Source organism: Stegastes partitus, unplaced genomic scaffold, assembly GCF_000690725.1.
Source record: "Stegastes partitus isolate 25-593 unplaced genomic scaffold, Stegastes_partitus-1.0.2 Scaffold117, whole genome shotgun sequence".
NCBI classification, from domain to species: Eukaryota; Metazoa; Chordata; class Actinopteri; family Pomacentridae; genus Stegastes; species Stegastes partitus.
The window spans coordinates 626,707-642,181 of NW_007577848.1; the positions used below are offsets into that span (position 1 = coordinate 626,707).

A 15,475-nucleotide genomic window follows, 5' to 3' on the forward strand; every position below is an offset into this window, starting at 1 on the left:
TCTCAGCTATACATTTACACCGCAATGAATTCAGCGAATATCCTTTTATACATACACACGTGGACAAAATTGTTGGTACCCCTCGGTTAATAAAAGAAAAAGCCACAATGGTCACAGAAATAACTTGAATCTGACAAAAGTAATAATATACAAAAATTCAATGAAAATTAACCAGTGAAAATCAGACATTGCTTTTGAACCATGGTTTAACAGAGTTATTTAAAAAAATAAACTCATGAAACAGGCCTAGACAAAAATGATGGTAACCTTAACTTAATATTTTGTTGCACAACCTTTTGAGGCAATCAATGCAATCAAATGATTTCTGTAACTTTCAGTGAGACTTCTGCACCTCTCAGCAGGTATTTTGGTCCACTCCTCATGAGCCGACTGCTCCAGTTGTCTCAGGTTTGAAGGGTGCCTTCTCCAGACGGCATGTTTCAGCTCCTTCCACAGATGTTCAATAGGATTTAGATCAGGGCTCATAGAAGGCCACTTCAGAATAGTCCAATGTTTTCCTCTGAGCCATTCTTGGGTGTTTTATCTGTGTGTTTTGGGTCATTATCCTGTTTCAAGACCCATGACCTGCCACTGAGACCAAGCTTTCTGACACTGGGCAGCACATTTCTCTCTAGAATACCTTGATAGTCTTGAGATTTCATTGTACCCTGCACAGATTGAAGACACCCTGTGTCAGATGCAGCAAAGCAGCCCCAGAACATAACAGAGCCTCCTCCATGTTTCACAGCAGAGACAGTGTTCTTTTGATGGCTTTGGCTCAGGTGGTAGAGCCGGTTGTCCTCCAATTGCAAGGTCGGTGGTTGGATCCCCTACACAGTCGAAGTGTCCTTGGGCAAGACACTGAACCTGAAGTTCCTCCCAATGGCAGGCAGCACCTTCTATGGCAGCTCTGTCACCATTGGTGTATGAATGTGTGTATGAATGGGTGAATGAGAAACACATTGTAAAGCGCTTTGGATAAAAGTGCTATGTAAGTGCAGACCATTTACCATTTTCTTGATATGCTTAATTTTTGCGTCTGTGAACATAGAGCTGATGTGCCTTGCCAAAAAGTTCCAGTTTTGTCTCGTTTGTCCATAGGACATTCTCCCAGAAGCTTTGTGGCTTGTCAACATGCAGTTCGGCAAATTCCAGTCTGGTTTTTTTATGATTTGTTTTCAACAATGGTGTCCTCCTTGGTCGTCTCCCATGAAGTCCACTTTGGCTCAAACAACGACAGATGGTGCGATCTGACACTGATGTACCTTGACCTTGGAGTTCACCTTTAATGTCTTTAGAGGTTGTTCTGGGCTCTTTTGTCACCATTCATATTATCCGTCTCTTCGATTTGTCATTAATTTTCCTCCTATGGCCACGTCTAGGGAGGTTGACTACAGTCCCATGGATGTTAAATTTATGAATACTATGTGCAACTGTAGTCACAGGAACATCAAACTGCTTGGAGATGGTCTTATAGCCTTTACTTGTAACATGCTTGTCTATAATTTTCTTTCTAATCTCCTGAGACAACTCTCTCCTTCGCTTCCTCTGGTCCATGTTTAGTGTGGTACACACCATGTTACCAAACAGCACAGTGACTACCTGTAAGCCTATAAATAGGCCGACTGACTGACTAAAAGTTTGTAGACACCTGTGATGCTAATTAGAGGACACACCTTGATTGAACATGTCCCTATGGTCACATTATTTTCAGTCTTTTCTAGGGATACCATCATTTTTGTCCAGGCCTGTTTCATGAGTTTATTTTTTTTTAATAATTCTATTGAACCACTGTTCAAAAGCAAAGTCTAATTTTATTGGTTAATTTTCATTGAATTTTTATTTATTATTACTTTTGTCAGATTCAAGTTATTTTTGTGACCATTGTGGTTTTTTCTTTCATTAACCGAGGGGTACCAACAATTTTGTCCACGTGTGTATGTCAAAGAGAAGCTGGAGGGGTGGGGATGCCCAGTAAAGATCTGCTTTTATACAGAGCTTTCTGGCACTGACTCCTACCTGAGAAAGGGAGGAGAACCTCCTATTCTGAGCCAGCCATTTGAGTGCACTCAAACTATTAGAACCCAGTAATACCAGCAGCAGTCAGGCTGTGTAACTTACGCAACTGTGTAATTGCAAATGTCAATTTTCCAGCTAGCAGTGTAGCATTAATTAGAAGTTGACTTTTTTTCCGCATGTGCCAGTCATGCTTGATTTTCCCGAACATTCAACTCAATTACAAAGTTCAAGCAGCAAGGCAGCAACAAAGGAGAATGTCACTGTAAAAAGGCGTAAAATCCACATACACCATTATTTGTAGGGGCTTTAGTGATGCTTGATATTTATGTATATATTCTGCTTTCTGCTGTGTAACAAATCACCAGGCGTTCCACATTGCACATTTTGACAAATAGTCTAATAAAGGCACCGAGTCGATACATACGGCATGTTATGATGTAAGACCAAGCAAACACAAGCAGACTGTTGCAGAGACAGCTTTTATCATGACTGTCATGTTCCTTCAAAATCATAGTTTGTCAAGTAGAATGTGGCAACGGAGAGTGCTGATGTGCAGGACTTCGATCACTGTTCCCACACTGACACTAACGCTATTGAACACCTTTAATTCAGAGCTTGACTGCATATCTACCTTTGGATCTCTGCCTCTCTGGCACACTGGGAGATGAAGCTGCAGTATTTATGACAGCTCCCAGAAGGAATCGAAACCCTCGCTCAGCTACTTGTTTTAGCTGTCAGGAGAGAAATCTCCGAGCCAGCAGTCACACTGCAAACAAAAGTTTAAAACTAGTCGCTTTGATTTCCAATCTCTCATCACTCCTCTGACTGTCAAACCCATCACGTCAGAAAATTCACTAACAAGTCTAAAGATTCTGACCACTGCTGCCATCTCACTCCAACTTTTCATTTACCTGCCAATCTTGCTCTTTTTATTTACACCATATTTGCAGCCTGAAAGGTCATCAAGGGAGATGCTCTAAAAGAAAAAACGATCTCATCACTAGCTTTGTTTTCAGCAGCGGCAGGCGGCTGTCACACAACAAGTTACTGTTGGTAAAATGAAACACCACATACAGATGTACCTCTGTGCTGCTGTAAAGCACATCTATTTAATTAGAAACATTTTATATGACAAAATTATTAATTTAACAATGAACCTAAGAAAAACTGTAATTATGAAAGGATCTAACTCAGAGGTACACTGCTTAATCATTCATTTAGTCATTAATTTGACTCGTCAATGTCCACGTGACTTTAGCTCCAGTCGATAAATATGCTACAGTGAAATACTGAATCATGTGAAGTCATTCAGAAGAAAAATTACATTTTTACTGGTCATATCTCCCCAGCTCCCCAGGCAGTCACAGGCTAAGCTCATGACAAGTCCAGGAGAAAAGATGTGTGCTACCCGTTAACAGAGATGGGGCCATTAACTAACCAGTTAGTCCTCAACTGTAAAATCTTTTTACTGTAATATTAAAAACTTTATTTGAAAACTCTTACTATAAAGTGTCAGCCATCCATGTCATGGTAATACTAAGAGCTTCAGCTGTCTTTGTTTTTGGTTCTAGCTTCTGGTTTAATTCAAGGCTGAATGGTGGTCAACCTTTCACACTTGGATTCATGGGATTTTTAGTCATGGATTGAAAACTTAAAGAGGTTAGGACATGGATTCACATCATGACTGAAGTTGTATGCAGTTAAGATAACATACATTTATTTTTACATCAGTGTAATCTGCATCTACAACAACAGTCTGTATTACGAGTTTAAGCCATTTTTTTCTCATACAAGAAAGCAGAAAATATAAAACAACCAAATAACAACTTGAAACAACACCTGGTTTAACCATAACAGCAGCAGTGCAGAAATGATTTTGCACGAGGGCAATGAAAACCCATTTAGAATATCAATTTAATAATTACTTTAATTCAATTTTGAGAGAGAGATAATTTTTCAGATATTTTTTGGTGAGATTACTATGCCTTCAAACTATTTGGGAAAGCCCAGATGATGACATCATGGCTGTGGAAGCTTTTGATAGGTTAATTGACATCATTTGAGTAAACTGGAGGCACAACTGTGGAAGTATTTTAAGGAACACCTCAAACACACTGCTTCCTTTTATGACAACATGGGAAAATCTAAAGAAATCAGCTAAGATATCAGGAAGAGAACTGTGGACCCCCACAAGTCTGCTTCATCCTTGGGTACAATTTCCAGATGCCTGAAGGTTCCACGTTCATCTATTCAAACAATTACACTCAATCTCAAACACCATGGGAATATCTAGCCATCATACCGCTCAGGACGGAGACGGTTTCTGTGTCCCATAGATGAAGTGTTTTGATGCATTCTGGCGTTTAGCAAATACAAATAATTTTGGTCATCCTAACTGACCTAAAACAGGAGCTTAGTCTGATTTAATGTCAAACAATGAGAAAGAAAAGGCGATGTGTCTTTTTATGCAGTGTAGGTAAACTTCTGGTTTTAACTGTACTTTTTAAAAAAGTACATAGGACGGTGCTGTCTGCCGCTGCCGTCTTGACAAAGCACTCTGATTCTGGGCGAGGTTGCTTTGACCGGGAGCTGGTAACATTTCAACAGACTGTTGTCATCATCAGTGGCGTCATTACTTCGCTGAGTCGCTCCATCCTTCTCGAATTCACTGACTGCTGTTAAATGTTTTTTTGTGTATTTTTTACAATTTTTTTTGAGAACCGCTTATCTAAATAGCTTCAAAGTTGAATCTGCCTTTCCCAGATCCCCACTAGTGCACCTGCCAAATATGAAGTAGACTGGATGAACAGTTGTCAAGAAAAACGGAGAACAGACTGACATGCTTGCAGGAATTCCTTGATATATTCGTGAGATGAAACATAATCAAAAAAGAAAAACAATATTTGAAAAAGCTTCTTCCTTCCAACAGACAGGCAAACTGCCCTAGCCTCATCTCATTTAAATAATTTTTATAGTTAATTTAAGACCTCTGGAAAGTCATAGGCCATTTTTTTATACTGCAAATATATCTTGTTAAATTGCACATCGTGCTTCAGGAAGTTTTAGTCCCAGTTTTTGCAGACTAACTGTGTGTGGATTAGTATGCTTGTTCATGCTGTTATGCTGAAGGCCTTGAGCTCAGAAATCTATAAAAGTAAAATGTACTTGCATCGTCTACCACCTGCCGAGGCTAAAACGGATATGGGCTCAAATGTTTCTCCTCTGGTTTTAGTTTGGCTTTGGCTTCTAATGTGTGCCAGATTCCAACCCCTTTAAATCCACAGGTTTTGGTTCATACAGAGATAAAATTGTGGGATTTTTATTTATTTATTTTATTTTACACAAATACAGGCAGTCATTAGCAGCCCCTGAGATGCAGCCTGATCTCTCTATCTAAGCTGTTTCTCGACACAATGCCACTTTGTTATATTCCAGTAATATCATCTGCTTTTCCTTTTGGGTGAACCTCATTCTTTTTCTGTCCAAATCTTAATTCCCTTTTTCTCGAAGCCACCCACCTCTACTCCAAATGTTGGTATTTTTCATATTCCTGTTTCTATTTGTGACTTTAATCTGCTGCTGTGCATCTCCCACACATGCATCTCTGCCTTTGATCTATTGCGCCCCTGCAGTGATGTATCCAAAAGTGCTAGTATGTGTGACAGAATCATCGCGTGTTTCTTTGCACCGGTCACGAGCTCCTCTGCAGCACGAGAGCCAACCAGCCTCCAACACTGTTCAAACAGTAACTTTGCTGGGTCCACACGCTCTGCTGGGGCTGCGAGCGTGATAACAGTTCCTCGTGTTATCTCTCCCACCTGCTCCACACTCATCTCAGCGGCTGGTTTTGTTATGTTTTGTTGCGTTCTGCTCTTGTGTATCATTGTGCATACATGCATTCATCTGTTGTTTGCCTGTTTTACTTTTCAGTTGGTGAAACGTCACACTGTGTTTCTTATATGTTACAGCACGAAGTGTCACTTTTGTTTTTGTCTGCCCTCTGGACTGTGGAGATTGATCACAGTAATACATGAAACTAGTTTATTAGTCAATTAAATCAAAAAAAAATTATTCATTTTCTAAAAAACTTTATTTGCTACTTGATTATTCACATGGTTTGGAGAAAACATACTGCCTAAGTTACATTAAAACTGTATTTAGACTTAAAGGACCATTCAGTTCTATTACTATTCTATTATCTTTTTTAGATGTGTTTCAGTTATTATGATGTTTTATATACCAAGGTTTAAAGCAGCCCCCACACTGTATTGCAGTACATATATATATACTAGGTATCACAAGAGGGTGTAAGATCTGATTTCAAAAGCAGCATTCAGTTAAAAAAGGATTTCATTTTTCCATCAGTAATCAATGAATGACAACACAAATAAGTAAATAAAATACATTTTTTTTAAAAAAAAGAACATCAAACAAAATAAATATTAAAAGAATGTAATGTTTACACAAAAAATAACTGGTTAAATTAAACTTAATAATGAATAATACATCTGCAATGACCATCTGAACTGTAAGCATCAAAAATGTCAAAATAAATCCCAGTAAAATGTTGTGTGTATATGCCATGGTCCCTCTTCAGCTGTCTGCATGAATTACTATTGTTCACTGAGAGTTCCTTGTAATATCCATCTGAATCTAGAGGCAACACAATATATATATATATATATATATATATATATATATATACATAACATATTACAGGGATTCAGTTGTCAGATTTTGCTGCTTATAATGCAGATGGTCTTTGAAAAATGATTGGTCATTTAGTTTTAACTGATTATTTATGTATTTTTCTATGTTATTTTATTTTTTTCCTTCATTCATTACTCCCAGACATACTGAGAGTGAATCATGTTTACCTGTATATGTAAGTATAAGTATGGACTGTAAAATGTGAGTTTAGCTTGAATCAGGTTTTGAAATTAAGGCTGGCTTGGGTCAAGAAACATGATTCAGTCAGACAGGTTAGAAACACAGTCAAACATGTTTGGAAGAGAGAAATAAGCCTGAGCAGTAAAGTAATTACCAAAACTTCCCGCTGTACACAGCTTTACACTTTGACACACGTTGTTCTTGCCATTGTGCAGGTCAACAGGTTTTCTGTGCAGTGAGGGATTATAGCAACATTTTCAACTTGACCTTCAAATAAAGTGGATTAGAAAATCAGAAAAAAACTGTTGGTAAAAGCCAAAACTGCAACAATCAATCTAATGTCAAAATTACATGGAATTATCTTTTTGAGGTCAGTGAAAGGTTGTTGTCTTGGTTAAATATTGAAAAAGCCAATGCTGAAGCACTCACACAGCTTTTTCAACATTTCACCAAGACCACAATCTGTCACAAACATTGTTTTTGTGACCTAAATCTGACAACAATCAATAAATCAAACTATTTGTATTGCACTTTTATGCAACTTAGTGCAGTTTAAAGTGATTCACAATGGACTGATAAGCCAACAATAAGACAGAACAAGTAGAAAATGAAATACATTTAAATGAAAAAGCAGGAGATAAAAAAGATAAAAAATACATCCATCATCTATACACCGCTTCATCCTCATTAGGGTCGCAGGGGGCTGGAGAACATGTAAACTCCACACAGAAAGATCCCAGTGCTCCCACCAGGACGTGAACCGGCAACCTTCTTGCTGCGAGACAACAGTGCAACCAACTGCACCACCTTGCAGCCCATTAAGAATACATAATGTTAAAATGAATGTATTAAAACTAGAAAATATCCATTTAAAGCAAAGCATAAAAGGAATAAAATATTAAAAATCTAATAAAAAGTTTGATTTTGAAAGACATAGCATGAAAACAGCAAAACAACAAAAACTACAGTACAAAATACAGTATTATAGCAAAAACTATGTTTAAAGACCCAATATAATAGACTAAACACATGAACTGCAGTGTCCTGCATTTGGACAACCAACCATCCACTCTCTCTGGATGAGAAATATAAACATTGTACATAAGCCAGACAGACAATAAATTTTCTCCAAGACATAATGGAAAAGCAAATTAGTAGAAAACTAACAAAAATTTCTCAGACATAGGCCATTTTACATTTTTAAACCAGTGTTGGGTGAACCACTTGTAGTGCAGTTACTCTACATTAAATGAAAATTCACTGCAATGAGTCATGTTGCACGCTAAGCTACAGAAAGGCAAAAGTAGTTCACTGCATGTGAGGCTACTTTTATATTTATCTTTTACACTTAGTTTTGATTACAAGCTTTGCTGTGCTTGTCGCTTCAGAAATGATCTGCAAAATGTAGCCTGTGTGGATGCTACCGACCACATTACTTTATCAATAAAAGAGCTTGGTATTGAAAAGCTATTTAATTTAGAAAATAGTGCTGTCACCACCATGCTACTGACAGATGTAGTTAAACTAGTAATACCAACGCTACTGTCTGACACTGGTCCAACCCAAATTCATTTTTATTCTGTTTCTTTATCCTGTAAGGACTTTATATCTCAGCAGTCCAGAGGATCATTTGCTCTGTCATCCATTATCCACCCTGCTTGACCATTACCCTCCTTCCTCCCCTCCTCTCAGCCCTCTCAGCTCCTCCCCAGGAGGTTCGCTTGCTCAGCCTCAGCTCCACCAGCATTAAGGTGAGTTGGGTGGCGCCGCCCACAGACAGCCGCTCTGGAGAAATAGTGAGCTACTCTCTAGCCTACCAGGCAGTCACAGGAGAGGACTTGAAGAACCACCAGGTGTCAGGGATCGGTGCTGATGCCACCAGCTACGTGTTAGAGGACCTGGAGAAGTGGACCGAGTATTTGGTGTGGGTGAGGGCTCACACTGACATTGGGCCCGGCCCAGAGAGCTCTGTAGCCCGCATCAAAACCAAGGAAGATGGTATGTTAATGCTACTGTGGTGAAACCTGGCCTTCTGTGAAAATACTAACCCTCTAATTTTCCCTGTTCTGCAGTTCGGTATTTTAACCGTAAAATGTGCAGTATATTACAGGTAGAAATAAACTGCATGAGTACTGACATTACTCCAAAGCAGGCAACTGCTTCAAGCCTGCAGACCCTTGGGTGGTCAATTTACACTTTAATTTCAGAACACTCACCAATAAAGGCTCAAAAATGATAAAATAATGGAATTGTAGTACTAAGTATGAGGAAGGTCCTGCACGATATCTTGTCTTGTCTGTCTCTCATAGATCCTATATCATCACTCAGAGTATGCATATGCCTTATAAAGTAAACATTGTGTTCATTTTTGTCCTGGGGCTCTTAGTGGGTCTGTGTAGCTCTGAGTATGGACTTCAGTGGTGGATGGATAGTGTGTTTGCTCCTACTGCAAAAGCAATCATATGAGGCCCAACATCTACAAAATTAAGATTTTGTTCAAAGCAAACCCTTAACTTTAATTAAATTAGCTTTTGTCCTAAACCTAATTAGTTTTCTAATCATTTAATTAGTTTGATACTACAAAAATCCTAGTTTAAAAAATCGTACCTGCTGTTCAACCAGTCGATTGGCCGTGGGGAAAGAAGTCTGCACTTCATCGCTAGATGAACTAAATGGGCCACAGTGCAACCAATGCACTCTACCTGTTAGCCTTATTAGCCTAAATGAGTCATAAATCAACATAAAAAGCTACTATTTGCAGCATAATAAATCATTTGCATGCACCAGCATGCACCTCCCCATATTCAGAGGATTTCTGCCGTGATATGCAGACGACTGTTTGCAAAGTTTCCACTCCACTGTTTGGTCCTCCATTTGAACACAATGCTGCCACATCGACAACTTTGACAAAGTGCCATTTCAGACCGACTAAGCATAAACATTCAGTTTAGGTAAAATAAGTTAGACCTCACAGTCTACCTTAGACCAGGGGAGTTGTGAATACAAGAGAGTGTTCATAGGTAGTCTGCTCCTCTCACTGCCAAAACTAACCATTGACCATTGATTAAAAGGGCTTTTCTCCTAATTACAGCAACACTGATGATGGTTGATTGACAAAAGCAGGTTACATAGTTGTCTGTTGCCAATTTAAGCTGAAATGTTAAAAGACCAAATTGTTGTTTTGATGGGAGTTAAGTGCAGGAACTATTTATTCTCAGCAGCTGGGCACAACGACCATCTGCAACCAAGATTCAATCACAGTGAAAGTGCCAGTGGACAAAGTGTTCATCCACTGTATAAAGTATCAAGGCATGCTTCCAGCACATACCTTCCACTTAACTTCCTCTACTTTACTGCTTGTGTACAGATCGGTCAAACAAGTTCATCAGCGAGCTTTAGAAATGTTGGTAGGAGGGTACTTTAAAACAGTCTCATCCTCAACCCAAAACAAGGGGCATAAGTCCTATTTTGGGTCATAATTGTATACTACAAAGCCTTATATCACTGTCCACAAAAACTCTGATGTTTAAAGCAATTGAAGAAAAACAGAGAGAAAAGCTTGGATTTGGCGTGCACTTGCTTTAGGATAATGCACTGGTCCACAAAGCACAGGAGGCAAAAGCAAACAGTGGCTTTGAACTGTTGCCCCATGCACCTTACTCTCACCCTTACTCTTACCTTCTGTTTTGCAAACTGAAAGCCACAAAGGAATAGCAAAGCTTGAACATCGATGGACCAAGGACAGTGCAGATTTAAAGAGACTATGTTGAAAAAAAAAAACACGCAACAACAATCTTTCTCCTGCAACATTTTCTGGTGAGGCCAAGAACTTTTTTAAGTACCCTTGTAGATGTATGTTTGACCTTTGGAAAGACTTAAGTGAGCTGTTTCCAGTCATTACACTAAACTAGGCTGATCACATCCTCAATCCAGCTCTTTACTTAACACACAGAGATGAGTTCTAAACATCTGACTCTGAGGAATAGAGACCCTTTTGTTCATAGTTGCATAAAAATGCCATTTTTTTCAAAATGAAGTCTTGACCTAGTAGAAAACTTCTCATCATAAGTTAGTATAAGGAGCAGATGTAAAGCAAATATATGAACCGTCTGCCCAATTGAGACTGGGAACAACAACATAACTTTCCACATCAGATAGCCTGAATCATCTTAACATATCAATAAACAAAGAGCAGACAGTTCATCATAAAGACAGACAACTTAAACACAATAAGAGCACAAGGCAATCAAATTAATGCAGACATCAGTATGACTAATACAATTAAAAAGAAAATGAAAGGAAGTAGTCGGGAGGATGTCAAATACTGAGCTAGAGGTCATTTGTAAGCAGAAGGAGCAGAGCGCTTTAAGAGAAGAGAGCTTCCACACTATGCTGTTCTACTTTCTAAGCCTCTGTGATATTGTCCAGGACTTATACTTTGATACTTTGATTCCCTTGAGTGGTTGCAGAAAAGAGCCCATTATTCTTCACTCTCATTGGTCATGATATGGCCAATTGTGCCTTCACAAAAAAAAAAGGTGAATCCTCTTGTAAGGATTTGTTGTAATGTTGTCTGTCTTAGAGCTGTGAGCACTGGGCTGTGCTGCCTTCTGCCTCCAACCAGTCTTCAGCAGTGACAGTAATAACGAATGTGTGCTGTGAACGGCAGAGTCTCCCTCAGGACTGAATCAGAGTGTCCATTTAGCTAGCGCCTCAGTGCTGCTATCTGACTGAAGACAGAGAAACAGCATGTTATGTTGCCACTCAGGCAATTCTCCAGATACCTCAGCCTAGCAGGGCAGCACGCCTGTGTCTTCATGCTGGGAAAAAGACTGGCAGAGGGAGGCGGGGAAGAGATCAGTGGCAGCAAAAGTCTCACAAAACACGATCACAAAATGTTGTGAAATGAGCAAAGCTTCTAAACATATCACTCCACTATGAAAGCGAAGCAGTAAATGTAGGATAAATACAAACTGGGACTAGTGTTTGATTCCAGTAAAACGCTCTTTGTTGTTTAACAACCCAAACACTAGACAAAAGGTTGATTTTAAACCCTGAATTACATTCTGCTGTAGTTCTGCCCATGGTACAAAAACTTGGGTTCAGTTATGATTGAAGTTGGGGAACCAAACCTCTTAGTTAGGTTTGATGAAAGACTATAGTGATGAATTTAAAAGAAAGAAAGAAAGAAAGAAAGAAAAAAAACTCCCAGATTGCAACAAAACAAGACTCAGATCTCCCACATGAAAATTGGATGACTACATGATCCACCACACAGACTCCTGTGGCTCCATTTACTTTGCTCCACTGCTCCCTGCACGGGTACTGAATGTTGGCACTGAACTTAAATTGTGTACTAGAAATGGATGGCAGTGTGCATTACTGACAACTACAATGTCTGTCTAGTTGAAGGAGTAAGCAAGGTTACAGATTTTAAACTCCTACACCTTTTCACAGGAACCATCACGTTGAACATTTTAGGGAAGTCGTGCATTTTAGACAGTTTAACAAAGACAGTCTGCAACGTTCACCACCTGCTCCCAGGATAAATCAGAGCAATCAGTGACTCAAAACTTCAAGCACTACTTTTTTTTTTAGTGTCATTAAACATTTTCTGTGGACATCATTCCATTTTACTGCTTCTTTTTTAAATTTTTTTTACTGTTTTAAAATGTCTTTGTAAATTGCAGACTCAATTTGTTGTATGTCTTAACAACATTTCTGATGCCCCTGTCAGTGGTGCTGTCCTTTTGTTAAAATATTTTTAACACCCTGAACCCCAACTCATGCTGGTGGGTTTCAAAGGCATGTTCTCTTTTTAAAAAATGCTAAAATGACACGATTTATCAAAGCCAGAAACAGAAACAATCAGCAGATTTTGAACAAATCATATAATGTGCCGCTCTGCCTGGAAAATTAACCAAATCTAAGCTTATAATTATATTATGTATCAAAATCCCTTTTCAAAATTTCCATAATGAAACCCTTTGCTTAAACCAGATTCAATAAAAACGTTCATTTTTTGTGCTCCTCAGCGCAACTGTGAAACCATAAGCGACTCAACAGCAACCAACAGTCGCGAAAATTCAGAGATTTCTCAGCTGAACTGCAGGCAGTGTTTACACAGAGCAGACAGGAGACAACCATGGAAAGAAATTACATATGTAAATTGTAAAATATCTTTAGCTTGGAGAGCCACCATTTCTTTTCCAGTGTTGGTAACACCTGTTGGTACATGGAAAAACGTAGCATATGTTAATTCCAGGTTTTTAAAAATTCATGTAAAATAAACAATCAAAGAAACTAAACTTTTGTTTCTTAATGGCATTGTAAGTCTGCAGCCCAGACTTTTATGTTCTCTCTACTTTTACCCATGGTTAGAGGTGGCGGTCGATTCATTGTTACACACTTGTAGGCTTGATTTTCCCAATAAAATATCCCTGGAGGCTATTAAATTCTTGCTGAGGGAACATCTTGAGGTGGTGTGAACAAAGCTGAGCAGTTTGAAGCTGTGGCACCCAGGCCATGGTTGTTAAGTCTGCCAAATTTTGTATATATAATGTTTTAATTTGTTAAGAAATAATTGCAATACGCCTTGCTAAAGATTGTCAAGGACTAAATGGATAAATTGTGCTCCAGATCATTTTAGATGTCTATCTAAAGAACTAATCTATAGTCAAAGTCTACCTTTGTAAAACTGGCCACTGTTTGTTTTTTTCAGCAATAAGTGAAGTAAACAGTTGTCAAGCAATAAAATCGTGATAAGAAGCAACGCATTATTTGCGTCTTTTTTGTCACTGAAGCCTACCTAGAAGTCTGATTTAAACTTAATGTTTCACTTGCCAACACCAAACACTGACCTTGTGACCAATGTTTTTTGTTTTCCCAGACAGCAACATTTTACGAGTCAGACCTCAAAGAGAGGAATCTAAATAGTGTTTGCGGCACTGTTTCCTTCCTCACACCCAATCACTAACCCTCTCCACCTGCTGTCCTTCGCTCTTCATTCCCTCTCTCTCAGCTTCTCTCAGCACACTTTATTTCTGCACACCCACTGAATTTTAATCACACACTCTTTTCATCTCTTTCCATCTCTCTGCACCCCATTTGACTTTGAGCTCTCATTGCTCAGTGGATTTCTCCAGCATCTGTCCGTTCTCCACACAAAGTGTAACAGCTTTCTCTGTGTTCTGCCCACGAATCCCCCTTCCAGCTCACATCAGTGTCAGCCTGGTGCCTCAGTATCACAACAGCGGTTCACAGCACACTGACGTCTTCTGGCTCACTATTAATTTATTTTAATAATGAACCAAGCCTCTGCTCTTTAAAATCACTGAGACTGAACATTTTCACATATTGCGCTGCTATGAGAGAGAAGAGAAGCAGTAATTTTCTGTCGCATTTCATCGCGTCTCCCTGGGATGTGATTAGGACCTGCCTCATGGAGACATGTGTCAAATTAGTGCTCGGTTATTTCCCTGCTGTCCTGGGCCAACAGGCCCTTTGTGTGAGCTTAGATTTCCTCATGTGTTGGGTTTTAGACACAGAACGTCAGCAGAACACAAAACCTAAACAGAGCTGGCAGATTAAAGCAAGCTAACAGGCATCACAGTTAGCCTTTTTCTACTGCAGGAAATGTAACATTACTTTTGTTTCCACTGCTTTCTGCTTTGGAGACGTGCTCCTGAAATTACATTTTGGCTCTTCTCTGGAGGTAACACTCAATACAGCTTCCAGGTACTTGTCAGCACTGACAGCTGTGATTCATCAAGCAGGTGTGTCATCACATGGCAGCCCACATTTTACTACTGCTATCATCCAAGACAATGAAATACCGAATCCCTTTAAATAAGAATTACTGTGGAGAACAGAAGACAAGCTGACGTGTCCCGACCCCGATCAGCACTCAAGAAGATGAGGTCATTCCGAGGATTCAGCACAAACATAAAATAAAATACGTCAGTGAAAACTTTTTACATTGTTGTATGTCCCAGAAGAGTTTACTTACCTGACTAAAAATTGTCTGACCTCTGCCTGTTAGATTTTGCCATTCCAACCAACATCTCGGCACTCTGCTACCAGCTCTGTATATTTGAAGCGTTTCCTTCCACTGGCTGCAGTCACACCTTCTTCTCCAGGGACGGCGAACTCGATAATAAGGACCCTTTTTTCAGCTACAGACCACAGTTGGCCAGAGAATAGTTGTCACCATCCAGTGAACAAGAGCTATTGCTGTCAGAACAAAATAAAAGGAAAAGTTTGAAGCATCCCAAACAAGCCAAATAGAAAACCTTAATGTATTTGTAAAGAATAAAGTGTAGTTTGATCCAGTGGTCTTTTGGTGACCCTAACTGGAAGTTGGAAATGTGATAAAATCAAATATGAACTAAGTCATTGTTGAAGACTTTATGGCTTTTCAGTTGGATCCGAACCTAAATTACAGACGTAAAACCTTCCCCAGATCTTCGTCCAACAAAAAGAGATGGTGTCAGTCTCGATGTAACTGAGCCACATTTTGTTTTTTTTCTCATGTCAAAGCATTTTTTGGATGCTGGGCTTTTGGAGT

At 39.1% G+C, this 15,475-nt stretch overlaps 1 protein-coding gene across 10 annotated transcripts in view; it reads left to right on the top strand.

Moving 5' to 3' along the window:
* ptprfa (protein tyrosine phosphatase receptor type Fa) overlaps positions 1-15,475 on the top strand; it is a 349,532-nt gene that overhangs the window by 216,253 nt on the left and 117,804 nt on the right. For 7 of the 10 annotated variants that reach the window (XM_008278153.1, XM_008278154.1, XM_008278155.1 and 4 more), the window contains one exon: positions 8,602-8,907. The exons of the other annotated variants lie outside the window; for them this stretch is intronic. In XM_008278153.1, coding sequence (XP_008276375.1) covers positions 8,602-8,907 — 306 coding nt within the window. The remainder of the gene's footprint in view (positions 1-8,601; positions 8,908-15,475) is intronic. 10 annotated transcript variants of the gene reach the window in all.